At 34.1% G+C, this 20625-nt stretch overlaps 2 protein-coding genes across 3 annotated transcripts; both read left to right on the top strand.

Annotated features, from left to right (window-relative positions):
- The first annotated feature begins 1683 nt into the window (after positions 1–1683).
- Positions 1684–3209, top strand: LOC11423390 (mitogen-activated protein kinase kinase kinase 1). The gene is made up of 2 exons (XM_039832140.1): positions 1684–2987; positions 3072–3209. The coding sequence occupies exon 1, from the start codon at positions 2245–2247 to the stop codon at positions 2962–2964; it is 720 nt and encodes a 239-aa protein (XP_039688074.1). The 5' UTR covers positions 1684–2244; the 3' UTR covers positions 2965–2987; positions 3072–3209.
- Positions 3210–16534: 13325 nt separating this feature from the next.
- Positions 16535–20377, top strand: LOC11426805 (ultraviolet-B receptor UVR8). 2 transcript variants are annotated; one of them, XM_024779761.2, is made up of 5 exons: positions 16535–16712; positions 16848–17018; positions 18466–18501; positions 18619–18755; positions 18847–20321. In XM_024779761.2, the coding sequence occupies exons 1-5, from the start codon at positions 16619–16621 to the stop codon at positions 20131–20133; spliced, it is 1725 nt and encodes a 574-aa protein (XP_024635529.1). In that variant the 5' UTR covers positions 16535–16618; the 3' UTR covers positions 20134–20321. The 2 variants fall into 2 exon arrangements, with proteins under 2 accessions (XP_024635529.1, XP_013462033.2); XM_013606579.3 differs by having other exon boundaries at positions 16537–16712; positions 16845–17018; positions 18847–20377.
- Positions 20378–20625: the final 248 nt, after the last annotated feature.

The raw sequence follows: 20625 nt of genomic DNA, 5'->3' as shown, positions 1-20625 counted from the left end.
GCATTGGTTAATGTGTTAAAATTAGTAAGTTTGCATCAAAAAGTGGTATGATTATTACCAAGACAAAAATAAAAGCTTATATTTTCAAGATAAAATTTATATTAGTGGATTCCTTAACTATTGCCCTTAGGACACTAGTTAGCAAGACCTTAATTGATTTTATGTATTTAAATAATTTTTTAGTTTTTAACATTTTTATATTTATTAAGTAAATTAAATATGCCTCAATGAGTTTAATTCAATTGATGGAATATTGCATAACATATACAAAAATTGGAATTGAAGCTCAGACATTTCATTTAGAGCAATGATAACTGAACACAAAATTTCAAACACAATACAAACACCACCGTATAAAATACGTATAACTTTTTTCCTTTCTTTTTCTCTTTCCCTATTCTCTCCCTCCCATCCGTGTTGCTTCCTTTCACTCATCTCCCACCCAGCTAGCAACCACTGGTTCCTCTCTCCGGCACCGCCAACAATCTTCTCAGGTCCACCTCTCACCGACCTCCACGACAGTCATCACTGTCTCTCTACAACCACAACCTCATGAGCTTTCACCCTCATAACACTGTCGTCATCATTAGCGGCCACCATTTCAACCTCCTTTCAGATTTAGACCTCCACTGCCGCGACATCACCACCACCTCCTGTCGCTGTCTTTCTTTCTTTCCTTTCAGATCTTGCTTTCACATCGCTTTCTTTGATTCCATGCGTGTTGATATGATTCACGTTCATCGAGAGGGTGGTGATCGATGTTGATAACGATGGTGGTTGTAATAAGGACGGTGGTGGATAATGGTGGTAGTGAGGAGGATGTTGGAAGAATTGGGAAAGAAAACACACAGAGAAGAGAGAGGAAGAAGAGAGAAGAAAAAGATGGTTGTGGTGTATTTACAAAATTGCCCCTGTTTAAAGGGTGAAATATCCAAATTACCCATGCTGTCTTTATTGTGTTTGAAAGTTTGTGTCTACTTATCATTTCTGTTTCATTTATTCACCTTATTTTTAAATTATCTTAATTGGGATGGAACGTGTTTCCTTTCTATAAAAAACCTAGAAAGTGAGAACAAAAAAAATGAAGCCTTAAATTTTGATTAGGCTAAATTACATTTTTGGTCTGTTAACTATTTAATTAGTATCGCTTTGGTCCCTTAATTAAAATTTGATTTATTTTGGTATCTTCTCCCTCTCTTCTTCATCTTCATATCATCTCCATCAACCTTTAACAACAACAATCCCAGAAAAATTTCAGAAGAAAATGAAGAAACTCTAACGTTTTTGAATTAAAACTAACGGAAAAGACCAAAATGCGTAACATATATAAATTTAAGATAAAAGTTTTTCTTGAAGAAGAGATTTTTTTAAAAAACAAGATTAAATAGGATAAAAATTTGTCTTTTTTACTTATATTTTGGACAATGAAAATAAGTTTTTTTTGCTTATATTTTGAGACGGATGAATATTTTTTATTTATATTAAATGAGATTTTTTACAAATACAAGATTAAATAGGATAATAAGTTTCTTAACATGTGTCTTTAGGACACATGTTAGCATTTGCTTTATTTTTTTAATAGAAAAAAAATACTTAAATTATCTTAATCTAGTCTACGAATTCAACCAAATGTTTAAAAGAGTTTGTATACGTCTAACTCTATCCACCTCGGGCCCCCCCAATTCAGATTCAACGTTCTCCCTCCCCAATCCCATCATCTTCCAACGATTGAGAGCATGTTACATCACCTGTCCTTTATTTACCCACTCCTCCTTGGATAATGGGATAGTGGATACGCAAAGAGCAGTTCGAACTTTCATCTGCAAATTAAAGTCCCCTCCCTCCTTTTTATTCTCCAAAAAGAAGAAAAGATTGACTTCCCTGGTTATCACCCAAGGGGCAAAAGCCATATATTGTAAGTCTTCTTGTTCCAATGCAACAAGTCTTCTGTAAATTAAATTGAAGAGTGGAGCACAAGCTCCAAATAGATAAGAAAAATTAACCTTTGCGTGTATTTTAGGGGTCTTGCTATATAATAAAGCGTGCTACATGGTTTACCACTCACTATTCCTCAAAGGATCCAAGTTTGCAAGTTAAGTTAATGAAATTCCCTTCCCTTCGTCATACCCATTCTTTGTAATTCCTTCACGTATCCACAAAGAATCCCAAACCACGATTCATAATAACATATTCTTATCCAAAAAACTATATTCTTCACACAAAACCGTTCCTCATTCTTTGGAAATGGAGTCTGTTGCCTCCAATTCCAATTCAACAACACCAAATAACAACAACAATAATAACCGTCCCCGTCCCTATCGTTTCAAACACAGCCAACCAATATCAGACAGAATAGTAAGAGCCCTCCGTCACGGTCTCCGTCTCCTCCACCGTTCCGGCTCCACCTTCTTCATCTTCGGCGCAACCGGTAACGTCTACACAGTAACCTTATCTTCCACACCCTCGTGCACGTGCCCGGACCGGACAACACCATGCAAACACATCCTCTTCGTTATGATTCGAGTATTAGGCGTTTCACAAAACGACGCTTGTGTCCGTAGAAAAAACCTTCGACCATGTCATCTTCAACGCTTGTTAAACATGCCAACGTTGCAAGAAGCAGTTGCAGGGTTTACATTACGACAGAGGTTTCATCAGATGTTCTTTGAAGGAGGGTCGAAGAAGGAGAATATAGAGATGGAAGATGGTACCACGTGTCCAGTTTGTCTTGAAGAGATGGAGAAGGAAGAGAGGTTGGTGGCTTGTGGAACATGTAAGAATGTTATTCATGAAGAGTGTTTGACGAGATGGAAGAGAAGTAGTGGACGAAGATCGGCTAGTTGTGTGATTTGTAGGGCAAGGTGGAGGGATAGAAATGAACAAGATAAGTATGTTAATCTATCTGCTTATATTAGTGAGGAAGATATGTTGGCACAACCTTATGGGGACATTTGCACTAGTTAGCATAGATTGCAAATTCATCTCTTATTTAGTTTATCATTATTGTTGTTGTTAATTGTTCATATTTATTTTAAGTGGTTGCTTAGTGTTTCATGTGAAAGACAAATTAAATTTAGCAGACACTGCATTGTTGGATTGTTCATAAGTTTATGTTAATTTGTATATAGCAAGTATGTTTATGTAAACTTGTTTTCAATGTCTAGCTCTGGTCACAAAATTATCTCTGATTTTGCTGCCAATTTGTTTTTCTTTTGGTGCAATTTGTTTGATAGAGTTATTCAAGCTCTACAACGCCAAATTAGGGTTTTAAGTGATGGATACATCCTACACGAGCCACACTAAGAGCATCCACAATTGAGACCCTCAAATTGAAGGTCTTAAACAGATCTCACTTGTACACATCACTTTTTATTATTTTATAATAGCAGTACTCCTTCCGTCCCAATTTATAAGCAAAAAAACACAAATTCACATTTATTAAGAAAATAAAAACATAGTAGTTTGAGGTATAATTTTTTGTGTTCTTCTTGGAATAAGTTTCATAGAAAGATGTATAAACAATTCTTATTGGTTAATGATTATGGAGAGAATAGAAAGGGGAACAAATTGAATGCAATTTGCATTTAATTTTAATTTAGAAAAGATTATTTTCTTGAAATAATATAAAAGTTGGTCTTTTTTTGCTTATATTTTGAGACATAAAAATGATATTTTTTTTCTTATAATTTGAGACGGAGGGAGTACCTAAGAGCATCTCCAATGAGAGAACTTATTTTGGTTGCTTAACTTGTTTTTTCTGAATCCAAATTGCCACATTGCATGTAAGCAACTTATAAGTAATCTCAATCAATTTTACTCCAATGGTGATTAACAATAAGCAACCCTATCATTGACCCCACAAATTTGTATTTTTTTTATCATGACTTAATTTTGATTTAAATTTAAATTTACATATTTTTATTAATAGGTAAAAAATCATAAATATTTAAAAATGATACATACGTACAGAAATATAATAATAAAAAATTCATTAAGAATTAATGGAACCAATCGACACAATTTTGTAATAAAATAATTAAAAAACATGTTGAGAAACATGACATCCATGAAAATAGAGAGAAAAAGCTTATAAATTATTGTATTGATAATAGTTGAAATGATACAAGAATAAAAGAGATTAGTACAAATGAGTCAACCATGTGACTTATATAGTAACTACACTAGCGTCCTAATTAACTATATCATTATTCTTAATAGCCTCCCTCAAACTCAAGGTAAGAGAACTCTTAACTTGAGTTTGAACTACAAAGCTTAACAGCAAACAGAAGAAATAAAGTGCAGAAGTATATGACAAGTTGAGGTGCATAGCTCCTAGAAGCCGTTGACCAACTTTTGGGTCCTCGCAAGCTTCCTACAACGTCTCCGCAACATCCATATGCCAAAAGAAAACTCAAATATTCAGCAGGATAGTATCAACAACTATTCCAAAATAGGGCAGTGCCAATGATATGTAAATCCAATAAACCACTAGTAAACTAGAAAGGCCAACAACAATTGCAGAACCTTGTGCTACCGAAGTCCCTCCAACAAAGTAGATGTGTAAGCAATGCTTCACCAAGCCAAATCCAAACAATATCTGAACTCAAGTAGTAACTAATCAAAGCCATAAGGCAAAACACTTAACCATTGAGCAGAAGCCAAAACTCGAGGCTTAACCACTTTACAGAAGCTAAAATCAATAAAGCCAACAAAGGGCATAATGCTTAACCACCATAGGGCAGAAGCGAGAGAGAATATGAAGAGTGCTTAACCACCATAGGGCAGAAGCTAGAAAGAAAATATGAAGAGTGCACCATAGGGTAGAAGCTAACAAAAATGCTTAACCATCTATGATAGAAGCATCATGCTTAACCATCATAGACAGAAGCTCAACTATAAATGCTTAACCATCCATAACAGAAGCATCATGCTTAACCATCATAGACAGAAGTTAAAAACAACAAGCTTAACCACCTAACAAAGGCAGAAGCAATCATCAACAAAATATCAATGCTTAACCATCAATGGAAGAAGTGTCACCCTTAACAACCATTGACAGAAGCTAAAAACAAGCCAAAAAGGCTAATCACCATTGGACTAAAATCACCAGAGTATGAAGTGAAATGTGTCTTCAACCCATAGACACCAATCAGTAACAACAAACCACCAAATTAAACCGACGAAGCACTAGAGGTATTCCACTTGATTGGGAGCAACTAATGTGGTGACACCATCAGAGATAAAGCACCAAAACAAGTGCTGTGAACATTTACATAACTAGAACAAAAAAATTCCTGAAGCTTCACTGTGTAGTCTATCTCACACCACTTTCCCAATAATGTTTTTCGCAAAACTTCAACTCTGTAACTCTGCTATAGCTATATATTGGCCGCAACAAAACCTCATTCAAATAAAACCAACCTATATTGTGAAGGAATAAGCACCAATATGTAAGTCTTCTTTATCCATATACTAGCACTTGCTGTAGCAAAACCAACCACAACCATCATAAAATCCAACTAAAAAATGCCTTCTATCTTCATATGAGAATATTGCTTGCAGACAAACCAAGAACTCTTCTATAAACATGCAGCAGGTGCACAACCCCAACAATACTGGCGATTTTCAATTACCATAAGCCTTGCTTGCAATTACCAGTGAATAAATCTTTTGAATCATCAATTTTCAATCATGTAACCTCCACACAAAGCATATGTATGCAGAGCCAAGTCACCGTCGATGTCGTCGAACTCTGAACTCAAAGTAACATCCAAGGATTCCAAGATTCAAAATGCAAACAATCTGACTCCCTTCAAAGCGAAACCCAAAGCACCATAACCATATCAAACTCTGAGAATCAATTTGCGATTATGGAATGAAGATAAAAAAAAACTGGAATAGAAAAGAAAATAAATTGAATTGAAAGATCCGAAGCGAGAAAAATCAAAAGCGAAAGTAACTAGAAAATACATCACTGGTTCATCAAAAAATTGGATTCTAATGAAAGAACCGAACAAGAAATGAGAGAGATTGAACCGAATCCAGAAATTGAATGATTGATTCAATCAAAAAGAAGAAGAACAAAACAAAAACCCTAAGATTTGGGGAAAACATGAATTACGATAAAACAGGATCGAAAATCGAACGAGAATTGTATTCCGAATAACAAAAATTAGAAACAGAATTTGAACCCTAGAAGTTGGGATTAAGAAGATGAAGAGAACAAATCGCGATGAAAACAAAATCGCAAAATGGAATTGATCGAAACAGAAAGAAAAGAATGAAAATCAAGAACAAATGTGGAAGAAAGCGAACTGAATCGAAGAACAAAGGAGGAATCGATGTTCTCTCGAGAATTAGAAAAAGGAAAATGACGAAAATGAAGTGAGAAAAGGGGAAAAATCAGAATGAGGAAGAAAAGGAAAATAGCACGAGAAAAACAAACTTTCCCGAGAAAATGCAGCGGAAAAAATTGTTCAAGGTGGATACCAATCATGCTCTGATACCATGTTGAGAAACATGACATCCATGAAAATAGAGAGAAAAAGCTTAGAAATTATTGTATTGATAATAGTTAAAATGATACAAAAATAAAAGAGATTAGTATAATGAGTCAACCATATAAGTTATATAGTAACTACACTAGTGTCCTAATTAACTATATCATTATTCTTAATAAAACATTCATTTTGATGGTTCCATTGATTTTCAACCCACCCACACTTTCTTCTTGTATCTAGAACTCTCCACTCTGTTTTTCTTTCCTCACCCAAATCCAGCGATACAACAATCACCATTGATTTTCTGAATTCCATTGTTATAGGTTAATCTGTTTTGTTCCCTCTGGTCCGTGATTTTCTGTTCAGATTTCAGCCATATTTTATTGTTTTTTTTTAATGAGAAGCAACACACTTTTTGCATTGCTTAAATAAGCAAATGACTGAAAATTAAGCAATCAAACTACCTGTATTTGCTCCAATGCTGAAAAAGTTAAGAGACGGAACTTATGCATCCACCTGGGTAGTAAGCAACCAGCGTTGGAGATGCTTTAACAGGTACTCAGTCACTTCAATAGAGATCTTCTAACAAAAAATTTAAATGAGTTCCACTACTAACTTTTAATCATTTAAATTTCACCACTAACATATTATTTTAATAAAAAAGTGTGTGGGGATCACTTAAAGATGGAGGGTCTTAAGTTAGACCCCAAGTCTTACAAGATCCCCAAAAAAAATTCCCACAATGGGAGTACTTGTTAGGTACTAGGTCTTAAATGGTGAAGACCTCATCATTGTAGATGCTCTAATTTTTTCTTTAGGCAATACATGCATACCATTGGCGTATGAGGATTGAGGACCCTGAGCTGGGTCGCAATGTTTTTTTAAAGACTACGATCTTTTTTGACAACTTTTGTGACAATTTTTCTCTTGTACTGACATTATGTTTTTACTTTCTCTCTCTATTACTATTTTTGTGTCAATACCATTTTTTCTTTGTAAATTTATGGATGTATAAAAAGTTGTCATAAAAATGATTGTTCAAATATCATAACTCTAAAATTATATATATATATATATATATATATATATATATATATATATATATATATATATATATATATATATACCGTTAAATTTGATAGAGGAGTGCTATATCTAGGGAATTTATAATTCACAAGGTTTTCAAGATGTATTGAGTGAAAATTTGACAATTTCATTCCCACTTAAAATCCAGAATTCACGGCAATCATGTAAGGACTAAGGAGTGGTGATATTTAGACCATTTACAATGGCTTGTTGAATGCCATATTCAACATGTTGAGACCATTGGAGGAGGCTATTGAATATGAGGGAAGATGAGAGAGGTGTTGAAAAGGTTCAACATGTTGAAAGCCTGGTCTGCAGTGACACGTGACTTGTTACGATTGGCTGCTTGGATTTTTATTTTCTTAATAATTTGGACTCAATTATTTCATAGCAAATAAAAAAAAAATATTTTTTTTTTACCAAAATTCGTGATTTTTTTTCCTCTACAAATAGAAACTTGGATCATTTGATTTGGACACAGAAAAAAAAAATCAAATTTTTCACTCTCTTAATCTTATTATTAGCATTTCTTTTGAAGTTTTAGTCTTTGTTTAGTAAAATGGATCCCAATAATAATCAATTCAACACCCAAAATTCTTCTGATTACTCATTTAGCTACCAAAATCCCTACAATTATCAACAACCAAATCAATTTCCCAACCAACATCTTCAAAACCCAAATCAATTTTAAGTTATACTTAAATAATTACTTGTGTGTTGTATGCTTAGTTTGTTGTCTTCCATTTTAAGTTATTTGTGTGTCGCGTGTTTAGTTTGTTGTCTTGCATTTTAAGTTATTTGTGTGTCGCATTTTAAGTTAAGAAAATAAAAATAAATTATTTTACAAAATTTTGTTTTTCCAAAAAAAAAAAAATAGTTGATTGTATTATTTTAATTTAATTATAATCGATAATTTTAGTTAATTATAAAAATAAAAATATAAAATTAAATAAGAATAAGAAATAAAAGGTGGTAGGGTAGAGTGTTGAATGAAAAAACTATTGGAGAGGTAAAAATTGAATGGGTGTTGAATTATGATAGAGAAAATGACGTGGAGTGTTGAAAATTGAAAAAATAGATGTTAAAGAGTATTGAAATTTTTTTCCCATTATACATGGTCTTAACTGAATCTGCACTTAGCGTAATGAATTTGTGAACTATTTATCGCTGTACATAGCATTTTTCAATTTGATATTTGTACTGCAACTTTTAACCATAGGCTAGAAAGAGTGGATTACTTGAGATGAATGCAACCAGTTTTTTTTTTTGAAAAATGCTTAATTGTGCGAAAAATAATTCGCAGTGTAAAGCACGAATGACTAAACATGCCTATATTCTATTGTCTCTTTTTTAGATTTATTTGATCCCATAGTGCTTAATATTAATTAAACTCTTAAAAGATAATCTCTACAAAAAAAGTGACGGTAGAACTTGCTGAAGCGTACGTTGCAAGTAAAACAATAGTCGGCCCTAATTTTTTAATGAGAGAAACTCTGTCTTCTCTCTAAGTTTTCTTCCTCTTTTACTCATCGAGGAGGGATGATTTTATGTCAATTTTTGACCTAGAATCACCCTCTGCATCTTTTTTCCCCTTTTTTTCAATCCAAATAAGTGATTTTCACATACATCAAGTTTTTCTTTCGTGATTTCGTCGTTTTAGTGCGACGTTGTGTTGTTTGTCGTCTTATGAGGTGTTGTTTGATTTCGCATCTTTTGTTGTGCGGTGTTCGTTTGGTTTGTATTGAAAGATCAGCTTCTGACAATCACAAATTCAATCAATGATTTGGGCGTCAACGTTGCAGATCCAGAAGCATGGGTATTCTGGTGATTTAGATTTCATCATATTATTTGTAGGCATTTTGCCGTTGTATGCTATTAACTTGGGTGTTGTGAGTTTGTTCGCAGATTCACCATATACGTTTTTAGTGATATTAATCATGTTCATGGCAACCAATTGGTTTACCAAGTCTTGAAAGTCACTCAAGTGCTCGACAACTGATCTTCCCTCCCGATACTTTAAATTCACCAAATTTTTAATAGCGAAAGTTTTGTTTTGTGCGATCTTTCTTTGATACATCTTTTTGATGTTCTTCCACAGAGTCTGGGCATTTGTCTCTATGACCACATGGTGGAATACACTAAGATCCACCCGCTGCCTGATGAGACTGACAGCCTTCCGATGAGACTTTTTCCAGTCTTCATTTGTCACCTTATATGGCTTAGTGTCTCCCTTTTCTACAGGATCATACATATCCTTGCAGTAAAGTATATCCTCCATTTTTGGCTTCCAAATGGAGTAGTTTGTAGAAGTGAGTTTAATCATTGTACCAGTGTTACCAATGTTCTCTTCCATTTAATTTACACTATAATCTCGAGCTCCAACTGGAGCTCCGATACCACTTGTTGGGATCGACGAGCTTAATGCAAGTGTAAATTAAAATTTCAAAATCCAAAACAGATTGGATCTTGCAGCGCAGCGGTAGCTAGGGTTGGGAATAGGCCAGGCCGGCCTACAGGGGCCTACGACCTGGCCTGTTTTGGCCTGGCCTGGCCTGGACTGTTTAGTAGATAAGCCTAGGCTTAGGCCTTTTAGAAAGTCTGTTTAGTTAAATAGGCCAAACTTAGGCTTCAAAAAAAGACTGTTAAGCCTAATAGGCCGGCCTATTAATACTTATTTATTAAAAAATATTTTTTTATATTAAAATAATTGCATATATTAAAAATATAAACATCTTTTTCTCTATCTATTAGTCCCTTAATATGCTTTGTTGTTATAGGCTTTTATGTAGGCTTTAATCTAGTTGAAATTTACTTCTAGTGAAATAGGCTTTTAAGTAGGCTTTAAGACATGTTTAACCTATTTAGTAGGCCAAATGAACTATTTGATGGCCTTAATGTGAAGTAGGCTTTCAGGCCAGTCCAGGCTTTTAAATAGGCCAGGCCAGGCCTAGAAAAACGGCCTATGATAGGCCATAGGCCAGGCTCAGGCTTGTGATTTATTTCGTAGGCCAGGCTCAGGCCTATCAAAGCCTGGCCTAGCCTGGCCTATTCCCACCCCTAGCGGTAGCGATAAAAATGAACACCAATATTTAACGTGGAAAACCCTCTAATACCGAGATACAATATAGTGTTTCCCGTGAGACCCACTCCTATTCGAATGCAATTGTTTTATAGCACCTAGAAGTTATAGAGATGATTCCCACCCGGTGTATTTTATCCACACTCTCTGGATTTACTCAATACTCTATTTTTCCTCACACACACTTCTACACACACAGAAGCTTTGTATTTTCACTTATGCTTTGATGCTGAAGCTTTGTATTTCTTTAAGCTTCAGATGATTTCCTTCATTGACATTGCCTCTATTTATAGATGAAATGAGGAAATGTGAATCCTGTAACACCCTCCTTGAATTATTTGATTATTTGATTATTTTTATTGAGTTAGGATATATTTATATAATTTATGTGATTTTAAATAATATTGGTTGATTTTGTGGTGTGTAGTATTTATTTATATAATTTATTTAATATAAATAGAATAATATGAGTAATGGAATTATTTAGGAGGTTGAGGAATAATTAGAAATTAATAGTAATAAGGGAGGTTTTTATGAAAATAGAGAGGTTATAGTTTTAGGGAGTTAAGGAAAGAAAAGGTCAGAAAACTGTTTAACGTGAAAACAAGTTGGGAAGGAGAAAAGCTAAGGCAAGGAGAGAAGACCAAGAGAGAAGAACTAGAGAATCGATTGCTGTGTTTTCTTTGTCTTCGCAATTCTAAGGTAAGGGTGAGATTATCTTCCAATAATCATAATATGTAATTTCTGAAAATTAATCAATTGAATTGTTCATGAGAATAAAATTGGGAATTAGGGTTGATGCTAATTTGAAAGGGATGGTGCAAGAATCAGGTTTAATGTGTTTAGTTTAGTGTTTAGAATGATTTCTTAATCTATAATGTTGTTGTGATCAGAATTATGAGGAGATTAGAATTTGTTGGATAATTGGAGAAGTTTTGTTTGATTGCTAGAATGATCTGAATTGTTGTTGTTGATGCATGTTTTATGTTTATTTAGATGCCTAATTGCATAATGAACCTATAAACAATCTTTGGAAACATGTTGGGCATTGGGAGATCAAAATTGGGAGTTTTGGGGTGAAAAATGGTTTAAACCCGTGAAAAATTATGCAGAAACGATGACTGTTCGCTTAAGCGAGCCGGAAGCGAGCTGTAAGCGAACAGCTACTGTAAGTAGTTCGCTTAAGCGAAGACTCATTCGCTTAAGCGAAGTGCCTTTGACAGCATTTCTTATTTTGCGTTCTTGTGTCTTTTTCATACGTTTCTGTCTTGAATTGGCCTTTGGTGTAAACATGAAAGTTGTAGATAATTTTGTTAGCTTTCCAATGGATTTGGTTTGACTCTAAAATGATTTTTGGTTTAGGATTTATGATGAAAATACTCCAAGTAGGTCTTAGGGAAATTTTATGAAAATTCAGCAAAACATTTTCCAAGTTAATCCAAAACTGGTGGGATAATTCCAAGGCTCAAAACTAGAAGTAATATGAGTGTAATTAAGGTGTTTAAGAGTATTTAACCCATGTTGTGAGTTGACCCTTGGGGTAGGAATGGAGGTTGATTATAGTACTGTTGATGTTGAGTGAGTCAGATATAATATGATTTGATGTTGTTAGTAATGAGATATATTTGTATATGCATTATGTGGATTATATAAGATGTTTAAGTTGATATTGATTATCATTTGATATTGTTATATCTTGAGATGTTTATGTGCTGCCTATGTTGCCGTTGTCGAGTTTAGTGAATTTAGAGATGATTAATTGTGTATTTTCTGGAATCGTTGGATCAATTATGATGAATTATTGTTGACTGTGATGTATATTTATATTTAAATAAATTATACATGTTGCTGAATTCTTTTCAAAGGTTGAAGTATTATTAATTGGATTGTCGAGGTGAAGTCATATTTACATATATGCATTGATGAGTAGTGGTTGTCGTTGATGTTGTTGAGTTGTATGTAGATATACACAAGTGGAGTCAGTTGCATTAAAGGGTGTGAGTCATATAAGTACATATGCATTTGTCGTTGAGTTGTATGCAGATATACACAAGTGGAGTCAGTTGCATAAGCATAAAAACGATGAGGACTTCGGTCCTGGAACGCTTTGTCGTTCAAAACGATGGAACACGATGTTGTTCAAAACGATGTTAACGATGAGGACTCATGTCCTGATAAAAGAATGCTTTAACCATTCTATAACGATGAGGGCTTCGGCTCTGATATGGTACCACATGCATAGTTGCATTTGTTGAGGAGTCTTAGTGGAGTTGTCATGTCTTGCATGAGTCTTAGCGGTGGTGTCGAGTTGTTGCATGAGTCGTTGTTATTGGTTTTAATTACCATTTGTTGTTGATGTTGTTAATGATGATATACTTATATATTGATGAATTATTACGATGACAGGGTGTAAGATTAAATTGAAGAGTTAGATATCTATTATTGATGATATTGTTGATTATGAAATATATACATATATTGGATAATTGTAGTTATCGTCGTTGTTGGTTGAATTAGTAAGTGTTACTAAAGATTAAGAAGTAAGAACATTATTGTTAAATATATGTAGTTGTTTATATTGTTATGATGTGATGATTATGTTGTGTCGTTTATATTATTATGAGAAGATGTTTATGATATTGATTACGATGTTATGATGACTGTTTATGGTGTTGAATATGAGGTTGTTATGATGTTACATGATGATGATTATGTATGTTGTGATGATGATTATGTGATGTTATTTATGAGTTGTTAAATGTACTTGATGATTGTTATGTTAAGTTGATAAGTTGTCTTTTATTCATGAATTGCTAATGGAATGTTTGATGAATAATTATTATTATGAAATGATGATGTTACGTATAGTTGCTAAGTTGTCCTCTATTCATGAGTTGTTAATAAGGTGCTTGGTGGAGAATGTTAATACGAATTAATGATGTTGTTATGTGTATATGAACTATGAATATGATGTTGTTACGTTGTTTATGTCATTGATTATGAAGTTGTCATGTTGTATATGAATTATGAGTATGATGTTATATGATTGTGATTAAGATGTTGATTATGAAGTTAAATGATGATGTTATGATGATTGTTTATGATATCGGGTTATGACTGTTGATATGATGAGTACATGATATGGTTTAGGAGTCGTTAAAAGAATTATTATTACTAATTGATGGAGTTTAAGTTGTTAGATGCATTTGATGAATTTTATATTATTATTATTGATTGTGAATCTCACCCCTTCTGCTTGAAAATGTTGCTCTTCGTATGAGTAACTTGCAGGTGATCGAGAGTAGGTTGCTGTGTTTTTGCTGTCGTGAGTGGCTATCCCTCACTGAGTCGTTTAGGTGCTCTGATACGTAACGGGATGGGAACTTAGTTGCATGCTTTTCTATTCCTTACGTATTGTTTATAAATTTATATGATTAAGTTGTTAATTGTATTTTTATGGATGTTTTGATGAGGCCTTCGTGCCAAGGCTTTTTATATTAATGAATTTAATCCGCTGCAAAGTTTGAATTAATATGTTGAAGGATAAATTAGTTAATTAACTTATTTATGATTTTATGAAGTGTAGCATTCCGTTTACATGTTGAATACTCTGATTAATTAAATGAAATTTTTAAGTCGGGAAAACGGGGTGTTACAAATCCAATTCTCCTTTGTCAAATGTTGCAGCAAGCTAAATGTGAATTCCACATAGTCTGCACCGCAAAAAATTTCACCTCATGCATGGTAGAAAACTATTTGCAATTACTTGTAGTAATTGTTTTTGGCCAGAAACAATAGCCACACGTGGTGGGGCCAACAAAGATGTCAGAGTGGAGACCTTGGATGTGGGATATTATATGTTTGTTTGATATTTTGATTATAATATAAGAAATATATAGGCTACGTGAAATTCATAAACATGAAAAAAAAAAAAAATTATACATCGACACCCTTTTTCCTTGTACCATCCATACACACCTCTTATGTGACATTTATTTAATTATTTATTTATTTTATAAACTAAAAAAGAAAAACAACACAACATTCTCTCTCTTCTTCAACAAAAATCCAGCAACCCACTTCTCTCTCTTCTCTTCTCTCCTCTCCACCGCCAGTGAACAACAACTGAGAATAAAGCATAAACATGGTGAACACGAACACCGCCAGCGGCGGTGGTAGTGGTGTCGGAGACGGCGGAGGAAAAGAACAACAACTGATACAAACAATAACCACAGTATTAACAAAAACCAAAAACGAAAACCCACAGAATCTTCAACAATTCATTCCACACTTAACACTCCCAATCATAATCTCAATCCTTTCATACAAACCTCTTCACTGTCAACCAAAAACCCTAGTTTCCTTCTTCAAATGGTTCCAAACCAAACATTCCTCTCTCATCAATTCCCCTAAACCCCTTCTCACTCTCCTTCCTCCTCTCCTCTCTCGTCGCAAATTCTCCGACGTTAAATCCCTTCAACTCAATTTCATCTCCTCTGATCACCCTCATCATTCTCTTCATGCCCACCTCCTTCGCGCCAATCACATGTCACGGCGGCGACGATAAGAAGAGGGAGCAACTCCGTTTTTCACAAGTTAGAAGTGAGAGAACGAAGAGAGAGAATAGAGGGGAAAAGAGAAACTTGCAGAGTACTTTACACAATTGCTCGTTATTGTTTGACAGTCTTTGGTATTATTTTACATTAAAATGTGACATGTGTAGAAAGTGGTACACCACGTAAGGGTGTTCACGTATCACCATTCAAAAAAATAAAATAAACCACATGTTTTAACTATTCGTGCTCACTTCATGCGTATATACGTCGCACCATTTAACATTATTGTTTTTTTTTTTTATAAGAAATAAATGCAACCAGCTATTAACCCTGTATTACTAATGAAGAAACTTTCATGGGTCATTGAATCAGCATCCTTTGACACAAGGGGGGTAAGTCACTTGCACAAAATCTCAAATGGTTCATAATAGAGACACGGCAAATTAAAACATTCATAACTTTACCAATCGAGGTATTTCAATATTGTCCGATATCCTTTTTTTTCCAATTTTTTTTTTTACGAATATTGTTTTTTATATAGAAGTGCGCTTTTTTGGAATTGGAGTAATGTTATATCTCTAGAAAAATAACATCAAGAGTCTTCAAGCATAAAGAACAGCCAACCACAATGCACTATTTGCCACAATTCAAAAAGGTATGACTGAAAAATAGAAAGTGAACAAATAAATCATGCAATTAAAATTTATCAACTTGCGTCTTGAAAAAATTTTGATGCTATTTTTTTTAGAGAAATAACATTTTCCTTTGAAACTACATACAATTTGTTGTTGATGAAATTGGACAATCAAGTACACATTTGTGTGGCAAATTATACGTCTATTACACCAATTTGAGCAACTTACACCTGACTCTATATATATTGCCGTTTATTTAAAACTACCAAAATTATAATTTTTTTATTTTCATCTTATTAAAAACTGATTTTTTTTTATAAAAATGTCACTACTTTATATAATAAAAACAGTGAGATTCTTTGGTGCGTTTGATTTGCTAAAAATAAAGACAGAACAGAACAACTCTAATTGTCCAGTGTTTAATTTGTAAAACTGTTTCAGGTACAGGACAAACTGGAGGCAAAGGACAGGACAAAAACTCATATTTTTGTCCCTCACCAAACCACAACACAATTTTTTGTCCTAAGTACAAGTTGTCTAAAATACAAAAATAGCATTTTGTCCCCAAAAAATCGTATAAAACAAAAAATTACTCAATACCATAAAATTTTTTTATCCTATTATGTTGTACTATTCTATCTGGTACGGTTCTATTATGTTGGAGAGTTCTATCTTGCAAACCAAACACACCTGGTGATAATACTACTACTAGACTAGTGGCAAATATTGTCTGTTTGTGGTTGTGTGTTCTCGCGGGAGGCAATGGAAGACGCCGGAAGTTATCCAAATCCCGACAACCCATCGCACAAAATCGTTGACGTCGCTGCTGGTGAATCACACACTCTTCTTCTTACTGGTAACTCTATTCAATTTTTTCTCAATCTGAATACACAAAAAACGTGGAAATTGAATCCTCACACTGCTTATTTGCAAAGTAAATATCTCTGTTATGAATCATATGATTGTTTGAGGGTTTAATTTTGTGTAGAAGATGGCAGTGTATACTGTTGGGGTAGAGGAATGTTTGGACGGCTTGGTAATGGTTCTCAAAAAGATGAACTTTTCCCAAAAAAACTCAACTTTGGAAACCCTAATGGAACTCAAGACAGTGTTAAAATAGTGGGTATTGCTGCTGGTTCTTATCACACTCTTGCTCTTGCAGGTTCACTAACACTTCACACCTTTCTAATTTTCTCTTTCAATTTTACAACTGCATTACCTCATCAAGGTGTAATTTTTATTTTCATTGTTATTCTTGTTGCATATTGATAAGGCTAATGCCAATTCATAAATTGTCACATATAGTTGGAAATTTGTTATATTTGTGTTGCCAAACGCGGATTGCGCAAAATAGTAATTTGTTCAAATTATGATGTGCAATAGTACTGCTATAGAGCAACTATGGCCACTACTCGACAACATTTTGTACTAAATAGCGTATCACGAAACAATAACGATTTGATCAAACTCTGCTACGCTATAACGCTATGGTTCCGCTACACCCGATATTTAATAACATTGTGTTAGATATATTTGGAGTTTGATAATGATAGTTAAAAGTTGGTTAGTATTTGTTGCAACTAAGTTAAGATTTGTTGGTTTAAGTTACGATCACTATATAAAGTATGTCCTACTCCTACACTGATTATAATCAACTTTTCTCATTTTATCAATTTCAAATAATCAAACTTTGTTGGGCTCTATCATGCTTCTCAACAGACAAAGAATACTAGAAACATGTTCTTTGTTATCGCTTAAATCTCATGAGTCAATGTGACATTTGACCTTATGATAGAGCCCATATGCTTTAATATTAACATAACATTTTTTATCAAGTATTGGCAGACCCCAGCTTATTATTATTGGTTATATTTTAACAACTAACTGAGGGTGCGTTTGTTTCAACTTAAAAAAATAAATAAATAGATTTTGGGTTAAAAGAATCTAGAGATTATTCTTTTAGATTTTAAAAAAAATCTGAAGCTGTTTCTGTTTGTTTACTATCATAAAAATCATTTTTTTTAAGACTGAAGCTCTTACACTTGAGTTCCTCGTTTTTAGAAAAAAAAATAGATTTTAGAAAAGCTACTTGGAATAGCTTTTCATTTCGAGGCTAAAAATGATTTTTTTAACAAAATGGATTTTTTAAAAATCTGAAACCAACACTAAAAAAATAAAAAAAGTTATTTTTTGGTTATAAAATAGATTTTTTTTCTTCAAAAAAATCCCAAACAAACTGGCTCTGAAATGCCTGTAAGGATACTTTTGGAGCAGGAATGTTGGTTAAGTCAATTCTTTGAAAATAAGAAAAAGGGGATAATATTGTTATGCAACTATTAAACAAATTTTCTACAATTTCTCAATTACAGCACAAGTGCAATGAAGTGAATGGAGACATATGTTCAGATTTTTACTAAAGAATCTTTTTAGTCTCAGAGCAAGACTTAGACTTTGATAACCAGAGAGGGATTTGAATGTCATTTTCCCTCGATGGGAACTCAAGCCAAAGTTGTGTAATTCTTGCTAACCATATTTATTAACTTCGTTATGATCAATATGCTGGTTCATTTATTTGGTAACCCCGTCTAATTCTATTTGTGTTTTTACAGAAGATGGATCTGTTTGGTGCTGGGGTTACAATATATGTATCCTTAATATGCTTGGAGTCTTTTGATTGAGTTCAACTACTGATTGTTTTCACTTCTATTAATTTGTTGACTGTATATTATACACTCGTATCTGCGTCCTTGACTACTTTATGGATGGTCAACTTGGTCTTTGTGAAGAGGAGGACTCGCATGATTCCTTAGTTCCTTGCTTACTTAGCAGGTTTCTTGAGTTGCAACCGCACAATTCTTCAACAGACCCATCTGAAGCAGAAGACAAAGCATCACTAGAGGTATAACATGACTTGCACTAGTTTTGTCCTAAAACTTATACGCCAAGGTGACTGCATTGTTAAGGTATTTTCATCTGTTCATTATTCTCAGATGTGTACTGTCAAAGCAGGAGGAATGATGTCTCTGGCTATTGATAATCGCGGAACCCTATGGATGTGGGGAAACATCCCACAAGAAAGCAAAGAAAGTGGGATATCTCTTGTAAGCAGTTTCACTCCAACGCCAGTCTGGGATTTTCACGGTCGAACTGTTGTCAAGGTTGCATGTGGAAACGAGCATGTCGTAGCTCTGGTTAATGCTATAGACTCACACGAGGATGAAGATCTACTATGCTACTCTTGGGGTTATAACAGCCATGGCCAATTAGGTTTGGGGGATAGGCAGAGCAGGCTGCATCCAGAAGTTGTAAAAATACTCGACGAGGAGTCTCCTTGGACAATTTATGAGGTAGCATGTGGTGCCTTTCACACTGCTTTGCTTGCTCACAAAAAGAAACCTGACGCCACATTAGAAAGCATGTGCTGGACCTTTGGCCTTGGTGAGAATGGCCAACTTGGACACGGAACAACGCAAAGCACTTTATTTCCTACTCCTGTTAAAGAATTGCCACAAAGCATACACCTTATTTCTGTTGACTGTGGCTTGTTTCATACAAGTGTTGTGTCCTCAACTGGGGATGTGTGGTCATGGGGAATGGAGAAGGGTCTTGGCTTATGTCCTGATGCTAATCGTGCTGAAACAAATTCTGGTGGTGACGCCCTCTCTCCTCTTCTCATCTCATGCAATTTACATCAACCCATTTTTCCAGGTCCCGTTAAAGTTGCATGTGGGGCAGCACATACTGTTGTTGTTGCTCAGGAGGGACATAAGGTTTGGTCTTGGGGTAGGGGGAGGAGTGGAGTTCTTGGGAATGGAAAAGAAATGGATAGTTACACTCCCACCATTGTTCCGTGGCCTCCAACAATTGAGGGCCTCGAAGAAGAGGAATTAAATAGCTCTGATGGGCAAGATAAGGTCGCAGAAAAAAAACCCGAAATAATAGCAGAAACAGATGAGAAATTATCCACGGCGTTGAATGAGCTGAAGCTGCTTCAAACAAAGCTATCTATAATGGAGAAATATGCTAGTATACTTCATGGTTCAATTTTTGGAAAACCATTTAATGAGCAAGATATCCCTGTTTCATTGGGGAATTCTGGTTCAATGGATATTGCAAAAGAATGGGAGAACATGTTAGAGGCAGCAGATGATAGGAAGCTAGTTACGATGGAAATGTTTTACCGTGACATGCTTACCGGTGTGAAAGATAAATTAATGAAGAGAAAGATCAAAGAAATTATAAAGGAGTGTCTCGAATCTTCAGAGGTAATTAAATAATTAGTATGATAGAAACAAAACACATGTTATGAACACAAGATTTCACATTCAAAGCAGTGAAGTTATTTGATCTTTCCATTTTGTGTAAATGGTCTGCTCATTTGTCCCTTAACTTGATCAATCTTTCTGAGCACTATGTATTACACTATTATGACTTTGGATTATGAGATATTATTTTGCTTCATTCATTACTGTCATTTTCAAAAATAAAAAAGGGTAAGTGACTATTTCTAAGTTATCAGAATTTGTTTTTGTATTTGATTAATCATGAGTTCAGAATTAATATAAACAAGGATTTGTTTTACATTTGTATTATCATAATAGTAGTTCAGAATTTCAATTCTCATTTTTGTTTTTTGGGAAAATTACAACCACCTCCCCTAAGGTTTAGTTAAATGTCACACACCTCCCCTCTAGTTTCAAAAATACAATAACCTCCCTTCAAGTTAGCTCTGTTTAGTTCCAAACAAATCCTTTTAAAAATCTGATATA

Source organism: Medicago truncatula, chromosome 3 (assembly GCF_003473485.1).
Source record: "Medicago truncatula cultivar Jemalong A17 chromosome 3, MtrunA17r5.0-ANR, whole genome shotgun sequence".
Taxonomy (NCBI): domain Eukaryota; kingdom Viridiplantae; phylum Streptophyta; class Magnoliopsida; order Fabales; family Fabaceae; genus Medicago; species Medicago truncatula.
The sequence above is the reverse complement of the archived record's forward strand: the minus strand, read 5'-3'. Positions and strand labels throughout refer to the sequence as shown.

Bases quoted from the DNA above. Each gene is read 5' to 3' on its own strand.
- LOC11423390 (XM_039832140.1), top strand. From the start codon at position 2,245: ATGGAGTCTGTTGCCTCCAATTCCAATTCAACAACACCAAATAACAAC.
- LOC11426805 (XM_013606579.3), top strand. From the start codon at position 16,619: ATGGAAGACGCCGGAAGTTATCCAAATCCCGACAACCCATCGCACAAA. The intron at 17,019-18,465 runs GTTCACTAACAC...GTGTTTTTACAG, and splicing joins TCACACTCTTGCTCTTGCAG to AAGATGGATCTGTTTGGTGC. The intron at 18,502-18,618 runs GTATCCTTAATA...ACTACTTTATGG, and splicing joins GTGCTGGGGTTACAATATAT to ATGGTCAACTTGGTCTTTGT.